Here is an 18,747-nt window from a genome sequence, read left to right as displayed (position 1 = left end):
TAGCTGGGCATGGTGACCTGCACCTGTATTCCCAGCTACTCTGTGGGGGTGGGGGAGGCTGAGGTGGGACATAGAGGCTGTACTGAGCCATGATTGTGCCACTGCACTCCAGCCTGCTCCAGACAGAGCAAGGCTCTGTCTCAAAAAAAAAAAACAAAAAACTATGAAAACCAACATTGAATTTCCCTCTTTACTTCCTTTACCTTCTTTCTTAGAAAAGAATTGTCCTACCAAACCCTAATACCATGATAATAAAATGTATTTGCTTATTGATGTCAGTGTTGTACTGTGTCAACTTGGAATTTGCTTTCATATATTTCCATTAAACCACACCCTATATAAACATTACCACATAATTTAAAATGTCAAAGCTTGTACCATTCATCTTCAACGGGTCTATTTTGAGATAAAATGTCAAAAGGGAGGAAATTAATGGAAAACATTAACTAGTAATCTACTAATTTAAAAAAACTATTTATATTCTATAACAATAATCCATTGTTTCAAGAAATCCCTGTTGGCAGAAGAAAGAACAAAGCCCATGCTTACCTAGGTCAGTGCTTTGTCTCTGGAGGTGACAACAAAGAACAGCAAATGGAAAACATGTTTGCTCTTTCTCTGTCACACAATGTCCAAACGGCCACCCGCCTTTGTGTCACCTTAAGTACCAATAACTTCGTTGAGTCAACCCAAGCTTTCTCACTCATTGATTTGACCAAAATCAGCTGCAGTTACTTAGAGGCTCTGTCTGGAACACTACTTTCTGAAAAGAAATGTTACTGTCTCCAGTTTTTTGTTTCTTACAAATTATCTTATGTATCTTGTCAGTTGGCAATATGTGTACCTGAAACAGAATTCCAATATTACAGAATTCCAACATTACAAAACAGCATTTAATGAAATCTCCTTCTAGTCCTTGGCAACCTGGTTCTCCTTCCCAGAGGCAACCAGCATTACTAATTTCTTGGGAATTCTTTGTGCTTATACAAGTGTGTGTGTCTATTCTCGTATGCTTTTTATACAAATGGTAGTATATTATACTTGCTATTCTGCATTTTGCCTCTCTATCCTGCCTCCTCAGTCTACTTAGCATGATATATGTTGGAGACAATGTTTTGTTAATACCTAGAGCTGCCTCATTCCTTTTTCCCTCTTATTTTTGGTAAATTTTTATTTTGATAATTTTAAGCTTACAGAAAAATTACAGAAGAGTTCTTAGGTTGCTCTTTGTCTTTATTGACGTTGATGTTCTTAAAGACTATAGGCCTGTTATTTTGGTAGCATGTTTGTTAATTTTATTAGATTGAAGATATAATTTTGACAAGAATATCACAAAAGTTATGTTGTGCCCTTAGCAGTGCATCGTATTAGGGTGCACATGATGTCTCTTTGTCCTAACAGTGTTGATGTTTACTTTGATTGCTTGGTTTAGGTGATCCTACCTCTACCATGTAAAGTTACTATTTTTCTCTTTGAAATTCATTAGTAACTTGTAGCATAATATGGTTTGGCTGTGTCCCCACCGAAAATCTCATCTTGAATTGTAATCCGAATTATAATCCCATGTGTTGGGGGAGGGACCTCGTGGGAGGTGATTAGATCATGGGGGCTGTTCTCATGATAGTGAGTGATTTCTCACAAGATCTGATGGTTTTATAAGGAGCTTCCCCATCTTTGCTCTGCACTTTTCTCTCCTGCTGCCATGTGAAGAAAGATATGTTTGTTTCCCCTTAGGCCATGATCCTAAATTTCCTGAGGCCTACCCAGCCATGTGAAACTATGTGTCAATTAAACCTTTTTCCTTTATAAATTACCCAGTCTTAGGCGGTTCTTTATAGAAGTGTGTGAACAGACTAATGATGGAGAGACAAGACTATATAAATATCGTCTTCCTCACCAAACTGTCACACACTAATTTTGGCATCCTTTCATAATTTTCTAACCCACCATTCTATGATTTGCTACTTAATTGATGTTTAATTAGTAAGTTAATGAATATTCTAAAAAAGTATTTACTATTGTAAGGAAGAACCATCCATTTTTGTCCATTTATCTGTTTACTCATTTACTTATTTTTACCAGTGTGAATGCATAGATTATTTAATTCAACAGGTTATAATCCATAACTGTCATTTATTTTGACTCTCAAATTGTTCCAGATTTGGCAAATGAAAGCCCCTTTAAAAGCTGGCCTCTGTGTCCTTTTGATGTATTTCCATTCTTCAAATACTCCCTTATTTTCTAGAATTACAAGATGTTCTAAGATGTACTTCTCCTGCTCCAGCCCTGAAATGGGCCTTTTTTTCCACCCCAAAAGCTCTGATTTCTTTTAATGGATAATGGTATTTAGAAACCAATATCTGGGCACAATGTTTGCTCATTGCTACTAGTGTGTCAGTGAACAGAGCTAAGGAAGACAGAAATCTCAACGGGCAGAACTAAGAAATTAGCTATAAATAGAAAGCTATTATCTATCTATATGTAGGTATGTCAATTGATATAGGTATTAAAAACCATGAGTTCTAATCTAACACCACAGAATACATTCTTGCCCTCCTTTTTTCCGTATTTGTGACTGTTTTCCCACAATAAGAAACTTGGCTCCCATGCTCAATATATCTTTGCTCAATCCTAAAATACAAACAGTAGTTTCAGAATCATGGAAACACACCACTGCAAAAACAATCCCACTAACTGGAGTTCAGGATTCAGTTTTGGTTTTTTTGAGACAGAGTCTCACTTTGTTGCCCAGGCTGGAGTGCAGTGGGGCGATTTTGGCTCACTGCAACCTCTGCCTCCCGGGTTCAGGTGATTCTTGTGCCTCAGCCTCCCAAGAAGCTGGAATTACAAGCGTGCGCCACCACACTCAGCTAAATTTTTTTTGTATTTTTAGTAGAGACAGGGTTTCAGCATATTGTCCAGGCTGGTCTCGAACTCCTGGCCTCAAGTGATCTGCCTGCCTTGGCCCCCCAAAAATGCTGGGTTTGCAAGTGTGAGTCACCATACCCAGCCTGTTTCATTCTTTTAACTGGGAGGCAATTAAATTATAGGTGGCTCCTTTTTGTTCTTGCACACTTCCTTTTGCTCTTTGGTAGCATGGGTCTACTTGAGCTTGGAAATTAGTCCTAAGGCATGGCCCTTTCTTTCAGGTGTGGTCCTGATTCCTAACGACCTGGCCTTTCTGGTGTCTCAACTCAATGTCTGAAGTGCTCAGAGAGATTTCCTCTTTGTTGGAGCTACAGATCTAGACATCCAGCCCTGCATGGTCATTAGTATCATCATTCAGCTCTCAGTCCAGCAGTGAGAGATCCCTGGTGGTCTCCCAGTTTCCCACTCTGCACATCCTGAGCTCAGCCAGGCTGTTACTCTGAGGCTGCTCTACCTCTCTGCTGTGCAGCAGGAAAAGTGCTCCCAGGAAGAAAGCCAAGGAGATCATCAACTTGCATATTTTCTTTCTTGCAAAGATCATAGTTTTCACACTCTCTGTAGGTCAATGCCTGAAAACAGCTAACTCGCATATATTTTGTCCAGTTTTACAATTATTAGGTTGTGCAAAATTGCGGTTTTTGCTATTGATATTTTCAGCAACAAATTAGTTTCGTCACTGGACGTAGAAATATGTTTTTATTCTTTTTTTTTTTTTTTGATATGGAGTCTCATTCTGTCGCCCAGGCTAGAATACAGTGGCACAATCTCGGCTCACTGCAGCCTCTGCCTCCTGGGTTCAAGCAATTCTCCTGCCTCACCCTCCCAAGTAGCTGGGACTACAGGTGCCCAACACACTGGCTAATTTTTTTTGTATTTAGTACAGACAGGGTTTCACCATGTTGGCCAGGCTGGTCTCGCACTCCTGGCCTCAAGTGATCTGCCTACCTCAGCCCCCAAAGTGTTGGGATACAGGCGTGAGCCACCATGCCTGGCCAAACAGTACATATTTTAGATAACTTTGTACATTTGAAATACATTCCCTCTCAGGCCTTTTCATTTCATATTCAAAATAATCCTGATTGGCCAGGTGCAGTGGCTCACGCCTGCAATCCCAACACTTTGGGAGGCTGAGGTGGGTAGACCACCTGAGGTCAGGAGTTCAAGACCAGCCCGGACAACATGGTGAAACCCCATCTCTACTAAAAATGCAAAAAAGTTAGCCAGGCACTGTGCTGCACGCCTGTAATCCCAGCTACTCGGGAGGCTGAGGCAGGGGAATTGCTTGTCTCTGGGAGGCAGAGGTTGCAATTAGCTGAGATGGTGCCACTGCACTCCAGCCTGGGCAACAAAGCGAGACTCTGTCTCAAAAAAAAAAAAAAAATCCTGATAATTCAGATTACCTTCATATAGAAATTCTTGGATTTTTCACTTATTTCAGAAGTTCTTCTCTATATTTTCTACCTCCATTATGTCCTACTATAAAGTCCATTACTGAAAATAAACTCAGCTTTCTAGTTTCACCTGGTGCCATGGCTTTGTACTTTATGCTGCATTTCCAGGTTCATGCTTGCCTTTGGGTCACAAAAGAAACACCAGAATGCTTTATTTGGGGGAAAAATAGGGAAATCTAAAGAAATCTATGAGAATGAGTTTTTTCTAAATATTTTTAAGAAAAGAAAAATAAAAGGCAATCCCCAGACATATATCTATAAACCTAGATGGGGCCTGGCATAATGGCTCACTGTAATCTCAGCACTTCGGGAGGCGAAGGCAGGTGAATCACTCGAGGCCAGGAATTTGAGACCAGCTTGGCCAATATGGTGAAACCCTGTTTCTACTAAAAATACAAAAATTAGCCGGGCGTGGTGGCGTGCACCTGTAGTACTAGCTACTTGGGAGGCTGAGGCACGAGAATCACTCGAACCCAGGAGATTGGGGCTGTAGTGAGCTGAGATTGCACCACTGCATTCCAGCGTGGGTGACAGAGTAAGACTGTCTCAAAACAACAACAAACCTAGATGGAAGTGAGGGAGAGGGTTGTACAATAAAAAGACAATATTCCAATCTTGACTAGACAAACTTTAATACTGCAATACGGTCAGTAGTTTGTATTATGCAAGCACTGCGTAATAATACAATTAAGTGACAGCACTAACTTAAAATCCCTTTGCCTTGAATGAGGAAATAACTAAGCTTTCAGGCTGATACTAAGTAATTAGCTTGCTAGTATAAGCTGGATCTAAAGGAGCTGTGGGTGCTTTAAAAAGTAATCTTTGGTAATGACAAGCTGAAGAAATTGAATTTAATTTATTCAAATTTCACATGTCTTTGAGGACTGGCAATAACAACAACAGAAACCTTTACTGAATTGGTACTATGGGCCTAGTATTTTTCAATACTGCATAAGTATCAAGCCCAGGCACGGTGGCTCATGCCTGTAATCCCAGTGCTTCGAGAGGCCAAGGCAGAAGGACTATGATAGGCCAGGAGTTCAAGACCAGCCTGAGCAATATAGCGAGACCCCATCTCTACAAACAATTTAAAAAATTACCTGGGTTTGGTGGTGCATGCCTGTAGTCCCAGCTACTCCAGAGGCTGAGGGAGGCAGGCGGCTGGAGCCCAGGAGGTCAAGATTGCAGTGTGCTGTAACTGCATCACTGTACTCCAGACTAGGCGCCTTTATAAGTATTATTTTATTTAATCCTAACAACAAGGCAGATAAATATCATTATCTCTATTTTACAGAAGAGGAAATGAGGCTTAGTGAGGTTAGGTAACTGGTCAAGGTAATATAGATGAAAAGTGAAAAGAGCTCAATTTTTAACCCAGTTTTATAAGATTCCAAAGTCTAGGCTTTTTTTTTTTTTTTTTTTTTGAGAAGGAGTTTCGCTCTTTCACCCAGGCTGGAGTGCAGCGGCGCGATCTTGGCTCACTGCAGGCTCCGTCCCCCGGGGTTCATGCCATTCTCCTGCCTCAGCCTCCCGCGCAGCTGGGACTACAGGCGCCCGCCACCTCGCCCAGCTAATTTTTTTGTATTTTTTAGTAGAGACGGGGTTTCACTGTGTTAGCCAGGATGGTCTCGATCTCCTGACCTCGTGATCCGCCTGCCTCGGCCTCCCAAAGTGCTGGGATTACAGGCGTGAGCCACCGTGCCCGGCCAAGTCTAGGCTTTTAACCAATAAACCAGTGCTTCTCAAAGCAAAGGGAATTTATGAATTATCTTCATTACAGTTACTGGGATCCTTGTTAAAAATATGTATTTCTAGTAAATTATACATTATTTGGGGTGAGACCTGGGAATATAAATTTTTGACAAGTTTCTCACTGAATTCTGATACACACTGAAATTTGAGAAACACTGCACTCTGTTACTACCTCTCAGTGTATACACTAAATTAGTTTAGCTTTTGTAATTTTTCAGCTTTTACAAATTTAGTAATTTTTTAAGCTATAATAGGAGTAGCTCCACAAAGTACCACATAGGCTGCAATCAAGAACTTGAAAAAAAAAAAAAGAATTTTTGGCAAACTTTTATTATGATTTCACTGCAGGGAAAGTAACTAAAAAGTTCAAATTTCAGTCTGCTTCTATTCAGTCAAAAAAGGAAAGATTAACTTGTTCTTTACCATCATTTGTTGTACAAGCACACCACATGTTACAGGATTGAATCAATGACAGGATAACCTTGAAGGAAATAGAGGGGGAAGTAACAACTTCAATGTTAAAATTATGTAATTTTCAACAGAAACTTCTAAAGTACAGCTCAGATTCTGCAAACCATGTGAAAATACTTTAACAGGCTTTTACTGTTTGTTTAAACTTGAATGTGGCCCTCTGGGAAATAAATGGCTGACCGGCCTAATGGAAAAGGGTATGGTTCTGGAATCAGACTCAAACCAGGCTCTATTAGGCTAGAGGTCCCTAACCCCCAGGCTGCGAACTGGTGCTGGTCCGTGGCCTATTAGGAACTGGGCCACACAGCAGGAGGTGAGCGGAAGGCAAGCAAGCATTAAGGCCTGAGCTCCAGCTCCAGTGAGATCAGCAGCAGCATTAGATTCTCATAGGAGTGTGAATCCTACTGTGAAAATTGTCTTCCATGAAGCCAGTCCCTGGTGCCAAAAAGATTGGGGACCACTACTAGGCTCTGCTGCCTATTAGCTTTATAGTTTTGGGCAAGTTAACTGAAATTTCAGCTTCTGCAACCATAAAAAGGGACGACAACACTTCACAGGCTATTTTGTTTTCTCCCATCCTCTTCCCTCTCATCACCTTTCCACCCATCCTGTGAAACCTAAGAGCTCCTATATTATGGTTTGGACTTATGACCCCACCCAAATCTCCTGTTGAATTGTAATCCCCAGTGTTGGAGGAGGGGCCCGGAGGGACGTGACTGGATCATAGGGGCAGAATTCCCCCTGGCCATTCTCATGATAGTGAGTTCTCACAAGATCTGGTTGTTTAAAAGTATATAGCACCTCCCCTTCCCTTCCTCCAGCTCTGGCCACGTAAGATATGCCTGCTTCTCCTTTGCCTACTGCCATGATTGTTAAGTTTCCTGAGGCCTCCTCAGCCATGTTTCCTGTATAGCCCGCGGAACTGTGAGCCAATTAAAACTCTTTTCTTTATAAGTTACTCAGTTCCAGGTATTTCTTTCTTTCTTTTTTTTTTTTTTTAAATGAAGTTTCACTCTGTCGTCCAGGCTGGAGTACAGTTGCATGATCTCGGCTCATTGCAGCCTTCGCCTCCCAGGTTCAAGCAATTCTCCTGCCTCAGTCTCCCAAGTAGCTGGGACTACAGGCTCCTGCCACCACACCTGGCTAATTTTTTATTTTTAGTAGACACGGGGTTTCACCATGTTGGCCAGGCTAGTCTCAAACTCCTGACTTCAAGTGATCTGCCCGCCTCAGCCTTCCAAAGTGCTGGGATTGCAGGCATAAGCCACCACGCCCAGCCTCAGGTATTTTTTTATTGCAGTGGGAGAACAGACTAATATATCCTACCTTCTAAGAGTCTACTAAGAAAAAAATCCACTATGCTTCAGGTCCTGCTTCCTCTAATCATGACCAGAAGTTGAAGCCTCAAGCATCTCTGGTCATCAATCATTGTGCAATCTCTCACTCTCATATTGCTATGGATATCCCCTTAAGCTGACCTGGTACCCATGCCTTCTCTCCTCAAAATTTACCACTGGGCCACATCACCCACTAGATGATGCCTCTTGTATTCACATCCTCCTCTCTGTAAGTCCCTCTTCCTCCTTAAGTACTTAAACCTTGACTCTGCTTGGGGACACCAAGTTTCCTTACACCTTTCAAGCAGCAATCATTTTCTCTTTCACATGTCACCTACTTCAGGTCACAGTCTTCCTCTCCATTTCAACTCTGAGCACTATGAATTAACTCAACAGATATGTGACCCCAGCAACATGTAAGGCATTGTGGCAAAAAGGGGGAGTCCTAAGTAACAAAGCAGACAGAAATCTCTAATTGGGGAGCTTAAATTCAAGTGGAAATGCAGACAAATGTATCATTTTATTTATTTATTTATATTAATTTTTTGAAGATGGAGGTCCCACTATGTTCCCCAGGCTGGTCTCAAACTCCTGGGCTCAAGGTATCTATCCCTCCTGCCTCAGCCCCTTGGGTAGGTGGGACTACAGGCATGCACCACTGTGCTTGGCTTTATATCATTTTAAATTGTGCTAAGAGGCATGAAAGATAAAGCAGGAAGTTTTATTTTGTGTGGGGGTGGAATCTTGATTTAGATAGAATGATCAGGGGCATTTTAAGTGGAGGTGTGAAGGACAGGGAGTCAGCCAAATAAAGAGTGAGGTGGTGAAGAACATTTCAGACCGAGGGGAAAATAGGGCCTCTCCAAAGACCTTTTTTCTCCTGCCTCCTCAGCAACCCATTCTGAGGATTTTGTCACCAGCAGAACATGAGCACTTCTCAAATCTCTGATTGCAACCCACCAGGACAACTTGCTTTCCTTATGACTCACTCACTTCCATCTCATCCAGAACTCCAAGACCCATGTTCTCATCCAGACCCATGTTCTCCATTGAGGCTCTCTTCTCACCATCTTCACTTCACTAACCAATTTATAACCTTCATTTCTCTCCTTATTCAATTATAATCCCCCTCATACACATAACGTTCAATCCCTTGACTCTCCTTCCTTCCTTCAAATTCCCCTGGCAAAAATCCCAATCACTCTGCCTTTTCTGAGATTATAACTATACCAGTGAGAATTGCTCATCACCCCAACCCCCAAACAGATTGGAAACACTATAAATTTGATAACTAAGTTCACATGGGTCTTATATACTCCAAAGTGGGGCATGATTCTCTATTAGTTTCTTCCTCCACTCTCTCTAATGACTATTTAATATTGTCTCTATCTTCAACATTTCTACCCCACTCCTAACCTTGGCTTTCATGATACCCTACTATAGTGGCTTTCCCTCATATCTTTCTGATTATTCTTTCTTAAGTTATTTTGCTATCTCCTCTTCTGATCTACAGGTTGGGTATCTTCAATATTCAGACATGGGGGTATTTGTTCTCATTGCTCTACATTCTTCCCAGGTGATCTCATTCATTCCCATGACACTAAATACCATTTATATGCTAATAATTCCCAAATTTCCATCTTGCCCAGATGGAACCAGCATCATCTGCTGGTATTACTATAATCCCCCTAAGTGATTTCCCTACTAATAGTACAATCTCCATATAGTGGCCAGAGTGGTCTTTTTGAGGTACAAATCAAATCATGTTATTCCCTTACTAATCCCTCCAACAATTTCCACCACTCTCAGAACAAAATCCTAAAACATGTCAAGTTTCCTGTAGCTGCTGTAACAAATTACCACAAACCTGGAGGCATAAAACAACAGAAATTTATTATCTCACAGTTCCAGAAACCAGAAGCCTGAAATCATGGTGTTGGCAGGGCCACACTCTCTCCAAAGGCTCTAGGGGATATCTCATTCCCTCCCTCTCCCAGGTCCTGGTGTCTCCAGGCACTCACTGGCTTGTGGCTGTGTCACTCCAATCTCTGCCTCTGGCTTCATGTGGCCTCCTCTTATGTCCTCTGTATGTTTTTTACAAGGACACATCACTGGATTTAGGGCCCGCCCAGATAATTCAGGATGATCTCATAATCATTAAGATCCTTGTAGACTTACATCTACATAGACTTTTTCCTCCCAAATAAGGTCACATCACAGGTTCCAAGGACTACGACATGGACACATCTTTTGGAGGGCCACCATTTAAACCCACTATAGCTTCAAGGCCCTGCCTAAGCTGTCTCTACCTCCCCCTACAGCTTCATCTCTGTTTACCAGGTTCTACCCATTTTGGCATTCTTATACTTTCTTGATCTAGGACAGCTCTTTCTCACCCTTGATCTTTGCCTATGCTATTCTCCTTTTAGTCTTTACCTAGTTAACTTCTCCTTCTGGTCTTCAGTTAAATCTAATTTTCACAGGGAAGTATTCCTTGACCCCATAAATGTAAGGATGTCTCCACCGTTATCCTCCCTTTAAAAAGCACTCTATGGCTGGGTGCAGTGGCTCACACCTGTAATCCCAGCACTTTGGGAGACTGAGGTGGGTGGATCACTTGAGGTCAGGAGTTCGAGACCACCCTGGCCAACATGGTGAAACCCCATCTCTACTAAAAATACAAAAATTAGCCAGGCATTGTGGCATGCACCTATAGTCCCAGCTACTTGGGAGGCTGAGGCACGAGAATCGCTTGAACTTGGGAGACGGAGGTTGCAGTGAGCCGAGATCACACCACTGCACTCCAGCCTGGGTGATAGAGTGAGACTTGGTCTCAAAAAAAAAAAAAAAAAAGGATTCTCTTACTTTCCTTCACAGCTTTGACTATTTTCCTTTGTTTCATCATGTTGTACCGACAAATGGATTTGTGTTTACTTGTTAATTATTTGTCTCCACCACTGGACCATGAACTCTTCATACCATCTTATGAAGCACATCTGCTTTCTTCCCCTCTGTATGTATACCCAGAGCATAAAATGGCATCTGGCACACAGTAGCCTTAACTAAATAAGGGAGTAGTAAATAAATAGAGTGCCTCCTCTTCCCCTTTCGAACAGGATTAGATAAATGCAAATAGACAGGTTAGAATGGTGACCAGACACCCGAAGACACTGCTGGCCTGCAGTAGATATCACTCCCAGCCCAGCCTAGAAGATTGATAAAGCTTGGCACAAATGAAAAAGTAGTACCCCAATAATTATTAAGTTAGAAGGACTTCTCTAATTTTCTTTTTTTTTTTTTTTTTTTTTTTTTTAACATGACACAGCCTCAGGAGGTCCTGAGGACATGTGCCCTCTAATTTTCATTTCTGCTGTGGACAACCATACAACTCAGGAACTCATTTCACCTTTTACAGTAATCTCCACCTCCTGTCCAAAAGGATTGATTGAAGTTTCTCTGAAATTTTAGGAAAAACTCTAATATAAACTGATTTCCAAGCCCCACCTAATATTAAGCAGACTGACTCATTCATATATATGTGTAACTTTCTTAATTCTGCAAATTACAAAATGATTCAAGTATTATTAATACTAAATCCTACTAGCCTGTTCTAAAGTCTAGCATGCACAGAGGCATGCAAAGAGGACTAGCATGCAAAGAGAAATCTTTTCTGAGACACCTGAAATTCTCCAGCCTGCTTTTTTCCCTGAGGTATTTTTAAAAACTGAGATATTATTTAAATACCATAAAATTTAGTCTTTTAAAGTACACCAGCGTTTTGCCCAACATTTGCACAACTTTTATCACTAATTCCAGAACATTCTCATAATCCCCTACCCCCTGCCACCTGCCGAAAATTCACCTCGGTTAGCATTCTCTATTCCTCCCTTTCCCAGACCCTGGCAAACACTAACGTACTGTCTCTATGGATTTTCCAGTCTTTTTTATACTCGCGAAACTGAAACACAGAGAGATGAAGTGATTTACACAGAGCTGCAAGTCACTTAATAAGAGAGTAAGGTTAGAATACAAGTATTTACAGGAACTTTTAAGTGTATAAAAATTAGTGAAAATATGTTTAGGTCACCTATATATATGCTAAATGCAGCTATAAGACCATCTGACTTTGTTAGAGTCCTTAGAAGAGTCATTCTCAGGCAGTGTGTCTGGCCAGGGAGAGACAGGGGTATAGGGATTTAGGAATCACTAAAGAGGAAGAGACATGCCACTGGTGGAAGGGAATTGCATTTATGGACCAGGGAAATATGAGGATATGTGGTTTAGAGGACAGAAATTTTTCTTTTCCACCCAGGGTAGTGAAATTGGTGCTAATATGTCCAGGTGCCCATTGCTTCCTTTTATAGTGGTCCAAGTGGGCCCCAGAGATCCCTGATCATTTCTAGTTTGCTCATGAGTAGTTAATAAAATAATGGTACTAACACCCCTTCAGAATACTTGCTGATTAATGACACGTTGTAAAATAATATGGGAATTTTGACTTTTTAAATATCCACTGTCTGAATTTTCAAATAAGTAAAAGAACTGCAAGCTGAACTTACTTCCATTGCCATTATAAGTATGTTCCCATAGGCTAAAATAATCATAATCTATTTGCAAAAATAACCAGGCACACTTTTTATTTTACATCTTAATCAACATTACAAATATAACAGGAAAAAAGTCAGAAACAACTCATCACAGAGGAAAAAAATCATCATTCAGAAGAGATTAATCTGAACTTCAACATTCTTTGTGCTCATTTTAAAATTATTAAAATAGGAATTCAAAAGGACAAGCAAATAAAAACCAAGTATTTTATTAATTAAAATTGAGACCCTAAACCAACTAAGACTATACAACTTAAAAATAAGCTGTCTTCATCCTAGAAAAGTTTGATTTGCCATCATATAATGAACATACAGGAACTTACTAATGGGTAAGTAAACAAATTTTCTTTTACAAACAAGTTATTTTGAGTTATAGAGATCCTCCTGGTGACTAGATTTTTTTTTTAATGACTAAAAATGCCTATTTAGATAGTCAATCTATCCATAAAGTTGGACACTAAATGACATAGTGAACATTTAAAGTTGAAACTCCTTGTCTACCAAATATTTCCCTAAAACTGTTTTTAAGCATATACATTAACTTAAAAGGTCAACTCTTAATTGTCTACAGCCAAAGAGAGCTTTGGTACCAATAAATTCGAATTAGGGAATCGGTTTTTTTAAATGTAGAATTACAGAGTATTTTTGGAATTATATTGGAACATGCCTAAATATGAAAATGTGAAAGTCCCGCTTTTCTGTTATGTACTCTATTATGAGGAATGAATAGCCTAATTACACTGGATTATTGATACAAATAAAGCATCACTGTAAAATCTCTTCCTAAAAGATTGCAGGTCACACCTAGCAATTTAGGGCAAAAAGTCAATAAAGAATTAAGGTACTTTACTTTTAAAAGCCTCATTTCCCTTTTGGTAGGAGCATCAAGATACTAAAATAAAAATAATGTAATAAGTACTTTCAAAATATAACAATTTTCGTTCTCCCATATAATAGGGGGCTGGCAAGAAAACAAAAAATAAAAAGAGAAAATTTAAAAATAAGTAAAAAATAAAAAAAATTTTTAAAAAGCAGCCTGGGAAAGAGAAGTGGGTGGGTTTAGGAGAATCCCTTTTGAAAAATTCAGAGCATTATTATTAATCCTTCTTAAATTAAATGCAGGGCCAAGCATGCTGCACGTGGAATCTGGACAATTCTTTGATAAACTTTTAAGGTTGCTAAATAACTTACAGAAACTATGAATGCATTTTCATTTTATGAGGCAAAAGAGAAAATATTCAAGATTGCATAGCAATTTTATTTTTTGAAATGGTTATCCTAAAGAATTTCCTTAAATTCAGATTTTGCAAAATTCCTACTCTCCAAGTCATCAAGTAAACACTAAAAGCAACTTTACTCGTGAATACAGTGGACTCTTTACGAGGCATGCATTTTTCACAAATCTAGGCCAAACTGAACTAATAGAGATTTAATTCTAAATTTATCCTGTGACTTCTGGATATAATATTGGTATAAAACCAATAAAAATACTTTTTTAAAAAAAAGCGTTTACTTCCTGAATAATTTAGTTTTGGAAATATTTATATTCTTAGTCAAAATATTACTTTTAGAGTCTAAAGGTTTTAAAAACAAAACAGGTTCAACAATTACCAAGATGAAATGACTATAAACACTGACTAAAACTTCTTAACCCACAGAAGTAAACCACTTCAGGTGAGTTCAGCTCACTTAATTTTTTTTTTTTTTTTTTGAGACGGAGTCTTACTCTGTCGCTCAGGCTGGAGTGCAGTGGCACGATCTCGGCTCATTGTAAGCTCCGCCTCACAGGTTCACGCCATTCTCCTGCCTCAGCCTCCCGAGTAGCTGGGACTACAGGCGCCCGCTACCGCGCCCGCCACCACGCCCGGCTAATTTTTTGTATTTTTAGTAGAGACGAGGTTTCATTGTTACCCAGGATGGTCTTGATCTCCTGACCTCGTGATCCACCCGCCTCGGCCTCCCAAAGTGCTGGAATTACAGGCGTGAGCCACCACACCCGGTCTCAGCTCACTTAATTTTTAAAACCCATTTGTCTTCTCCAGCTTCACAACTGGACTGAACATTGCTCAACTGCTCAACAACATTACCTATGTAAAAAGTGAAAAGATAAAACGTATTGTAAAGATTGCACAGTGAGTGAATCTGGGAAGAATATACTGTGAATCTGGGAAGAATCAGCATTTCAGAGCTGGAAGGGATCTTTAAGATCTAATCCAGCACCCACATTTTACAAATGAGAAAACCAAGCCCAAACACATCAAATAACTTGACCAAAGTTACATTCCTCAGCTGAGCCATTCATTCATTCATTCATTCATTCACCCACTTACTGAAAGCTGCCTAAGTGCCAGGCTTGGTGCTACGAGATGGAAAGCAGCATTCACAATTGCCAAGGCAGTCTTTTTTTCTTGCATTTTTAAGATAAATTCTTAAATTTCCTGATCAGCAGAACTCGTAGGAGAGTTCCACAGCCTTGGTAGAACCTAGCCCACTTTCACTTTCACACATTTTAATAAACATAGTTGGGTTTAACTTCAGAGAGGCCTCAATTGTGTTTACTTTAAACGATTAAGCATTAACAAAGGGAGGCATAGTATTCTGAATGAGTCCCTTTCTAGTACATTCATAACTTAAGGAAGTGCAATCAGAAAATGCCCTACACACACAAACACGTTCACAGGGAGGACAGCTTACAAAATCAGAGGAATTTGAGGTATTAATATATACACCAGTGAAGTCCAATAGCTCAAGTTTACAAAGTATGGAATGTAAATATCTCCCCATTTCATTTAGATATGGGTATGTCTGCATGTAAAAAAGGCCTCCAAACTCACACTCAAACAAATGCCCTCTTCCAATTACACATATCTCTAAAAGCAGGCCTTTTGCCTTAAGCTCAATTTTATTTCTTTTTGATTAGAAAAAAAAATAGATTCAAAAATAAAATCTAAAATTTAATGTGCTGGCTAAAAAAGAAATTCAAATTCTATATAATCAAAATAGCAATGGTTCAAACTGCACATTCATGAGTTTTGTTAAAAAATGGGATATGCGGTGAACTTACCCACCAGCACAAATCATACCTCATTTTACTTGGACCTTTACATTCTTTAATATTAAGTCTGGCACTTAAATGTTTTGTGTGTTTCAATTCACAGTCAGCTTCTTTTAAGAAGAGACCATATTGACAAAACTCTTATATAAAACAACCAATAAGTAAGGCATTGTGAAATATTAAACAGCAGCACTGTGGGTACCCAGTTTCAGTGTGATATACCAAGATGAACCCCAGCTTTCCAGTGCTCCACAGATGACTGCTAGGTGGCTTTTGATAAAATACAATCTTCACTGAGGCTCTTAAAGCTCTTTGACTTTCTTGACACTACTATCAGCTCATGACAAAAGTGCTGTTGTGCTCTATTTCTCAAAACTCCAAATCTGATTTTTATCTAGAGCATCACAAGTTCGCATTTGTACATCAGGTCGGCCCTCCGGTGTCCGATAAGCACTAAGACACAGTCCTGAGTGTGGGTGAAATATAGTTCCATCTTCTTTAAAATGCCAAATAATGTTTGCTGGTACAGGGAACCCATCTTTGGGACAATTTTGCATTCCTACATAATTTTTTTGCTCAGGTACCTCTGCACATAACTCTGTCACAGAATTAAACCTTATTTCTTTGTTTGAAGTATATTCAAAGAATTGATTGCCTCCTTGACCATGGCATCCAAACAGTGAAAGGTTAGCACCTGTGGGGTTGTTGTCAGGAGAGTTATAATCTAAACATTCAGACGAGATCCCTCTACTGTGAATAGCCCCATGCCAGCCTGGTCTATCCTCTGGAACATGTAAATTAGGAAAAACGTTTTTCAAATACCAGTCAAAGCTCTTGCATCTCAGCCGCTCTCGTAGTAATTTTCTTTCAGAAATATCACCATAAGCTTCTTTTCTTGCTGGAGGGTTTCTATTGTAGAAGTGCTCTTTGTACTCATCCATCCAAACTTCTGCTGCCCGAGCAGTATTCTGTAGGAAATTGGGGCGAGCATATGGTGCCCGCTTGGGGAACACATGGCCCACGTGGGAACACGGGTGGATCTCCAGTTTGCCACCACACTGCCACACCCTAAAAGACAGCTCAAGGTTTTCACCTCCCCACACTTCCATTCCTGTGTCATATGTTCCAAGGTACTGAAAATATTTCTTGCTGACAGCAAACAGTCCTCCAGCCATGGTAGGTGATCTGATGGGGTCAATTCTTGATATCCGCCTGTCCCTTTCCTGTTTGGGGACAGAATGCCACTGAAATGTTAAACGCCAGTCAAACCCACCAATCATGGGCTCCCCTGTCTGCATATAGAATTCAAAAGTATTCCAATCGATTGTGTCTATAACAGGACACACAATTGCTGTTTCATCTCTCCCAATCCTTTCCAAAAGCGGTTCGAGCCAACCGGAATTACACTCACAGTGACAATCCAGGAAAGTGAGGACGTCCCCAGTGGCGAAAGTGGCCCCAATCAGACGGGCCCTAACCAGACCCTCTCGCTTATTGGTCCGAATCAAGCGTACTCTATCAAGATTGCTGATATAAGTTTCAAGTTGTGTCTTCAAATAAACTCTGTCACTCAAGTCATCCACCAAGATGATCTCTTTCAAAAGAACTGCAGGAGAAGTTTCTAAAACACTGTGAATGGTACGGAGCAAAGTCGACCAGGCTTCGTTATAGAAAGCAATGATAACAGAGGTGGTAGGAAGTGTCCTATAGTTGAACTTCTGGGACTTACATTCATACATTCTTTTATCCTCTATGTGTCGATGCAGGGAAATCCTGTCACTGAGGTAAATATTGATGGCATATCTCTCAATGAGTTCTTCTTGCTGCTTCAGTTCATCCTCGTTGAGCTGCAGTTTGCTGGCTTTCCCCCACTCCCCAAGTGCATGGGAATCTGCAGGGGGCTTCTTATAAAGCGGTCGAGACAAATCCTCCGTATTTTTCTGGAGGTCTGAGAGCCTTCTTGACCCCAGCTCCCTGGCACGGCCGGCTCCTGCGGAGGCCTGAAAAGTGGAGACCAAGAGCTCCACGAAGATATAGGCCACTGTTAAAAACGCCAGCAGCAGGCAGCTCTTGCCTGCCCAAGTCCACCTCACCGCCATCCGGATTCTCAGGGCTGGGGCGCAGACGCGGCCACCAAGCCACCACGCAGGGGAAGGGCGGCGGAACCCACAGCTCTAGCTCAGGTACTTCGCAGCAGGTTCTTCCTTTCATGCAGGCGCTGGGCTCCTTTCCAGCCACCCAGGCTTTCCAGGGGTCACCTGAGCCCTCTCGGTCCTCGGCCTCCGGCACAGCCCAACTCCTCTCTCCCCACTTCCTCCTGCTCGGCTCACAACTTTTCACAAACTCTCCAGCCAACACCCCACCCTCCCCGGGCCGAGGACAAACCCCTCCCCTTCCCACTCACTCCTCCTGGTGGTTAGTTTGCGAAAGTCGTCTGGCAGGCCCAGACCGCTGGATAGGAGGCTCTTGGCCGGGCCGGGGGCCGGGGACCAGGATGGCTGAGGGGGCCCCGGCTGCGCCCGCCGCGCTGGGCCCTCGTCTCCGGGTGCTCTCAACCCTCATAGAGGACCTTAGCCGTTCTCCTAGGGACCCTGTCCGGACAGAAGGAAAGGTTTCCGGCCCGTGGAGTTTTGTCTCATTACAAAAGCAAAACAAGAATAAGACTTACCAAGTTGCTTGCCGTTGGGGCTGAGGTCCAAGGAAGTGATCGCAGCTTTGTGGCCTTTGAAATAACGCTCCAGAACGGGGTCCTCCTGGAAAGGAAAGTTGTCAAGTTTTGAAAGCCGCCGCAGACCTCGAATTCTGGGGGGCCGGGATCCACGCTGCCACTCCCCCGGAGTCCGGCCTGGGAATGGCCACCCAGACGGCGGCTTGGCTGGGCGGCCGGGCCGGGCAGCAGCCCACCCACGGGCGCGGCGCCCAGTCCTGCTACAGGAAGACGCCGGCGCCAGCTCTCCCCGCAGAGCCCGCAAAACGCTCTATTCGCGCTTCCCAGAGTCCAGGGCATCGCAGGAACCGCGGCCCCTTTGAAATACACGTTCCCGGGTCCCGCCCGCTGGCACAAGGCAGGCAGGTGCGAGGATGCGCCTCGGCTTTGGTACTTTTTTTTTTTTTTTTAAATACCTCCCAGGTGATTCTGACGCAGG

The 18,747-nt window shown here is 41.7% G+C and overlaps 2 protein-coding genes across 9 annotated transcripts in view; both read right to left on the bottom strand.

Moving 5' to 3' along the window:
* POC1B (POC1 centriolar protein B) overlaps positions 1 to 18,747 on the bottom strand; it is a 103,990-nt gene that overhangs the window by 84,789 nt on the left and 454 nt on the right. For 7 of the 8 annotated variants that reach the window (XR_004031930.1, XM_004089153.3, XM_030819879.1 and 4 more), the window contains exon 2: positions 18,270 to 18,354. Coding sequence is in view for 6 of the 8 variants with exons in the window: in XM_004089153.3 (XP_004089201.1) it covers positions 18,270 to 18,354 (85 nt within the window). In the remaining 2 variants the exon portion in view is untranslated. Of the gene's footprint in view, positions 1 to 18,269; positions 18,743 to 18,747 lie in introns of those variants that run through there. The other variant, XM_030819880.1, reaches the window with a different exon arrangement.
* Positions 12,550 to 17,941, bottom strand: LOC115836919 (polypeptide N-acetylgalactosaminyltransferase 4). The gene has a single exon (XM_030819875.1). The coding sequence runs from the start codon at positions 17,698 to 17,700 to the stop codon at positions 15,964 to 15,966; it is 1,737 nt and encodes a 578-aa protein (XP_030675735.1). The 5' UTR covers positions 17,701 to 17,941; the 3' UTR covers positions 12,550 to 15,963.

Source organism: Nomascus leucogenys, chromosome 10 (genome assembly GCF_006542625.1).
Source record: "Nomascus leucogenys isolate Asia chromosome 10, Asia_NLE_v1, whole genome shotgun sequence".
Lineage (NCBI taxonomy): Eukaryota > Metazoa > Chordata > Mammalia > Primates > Hylobatidae > Nomascus > Nomascus leucogenys.
Note: the sequence above shows the minus strand (reverse complement) of the source record. Positions and strands in the feature narration are given on the sequence as shown.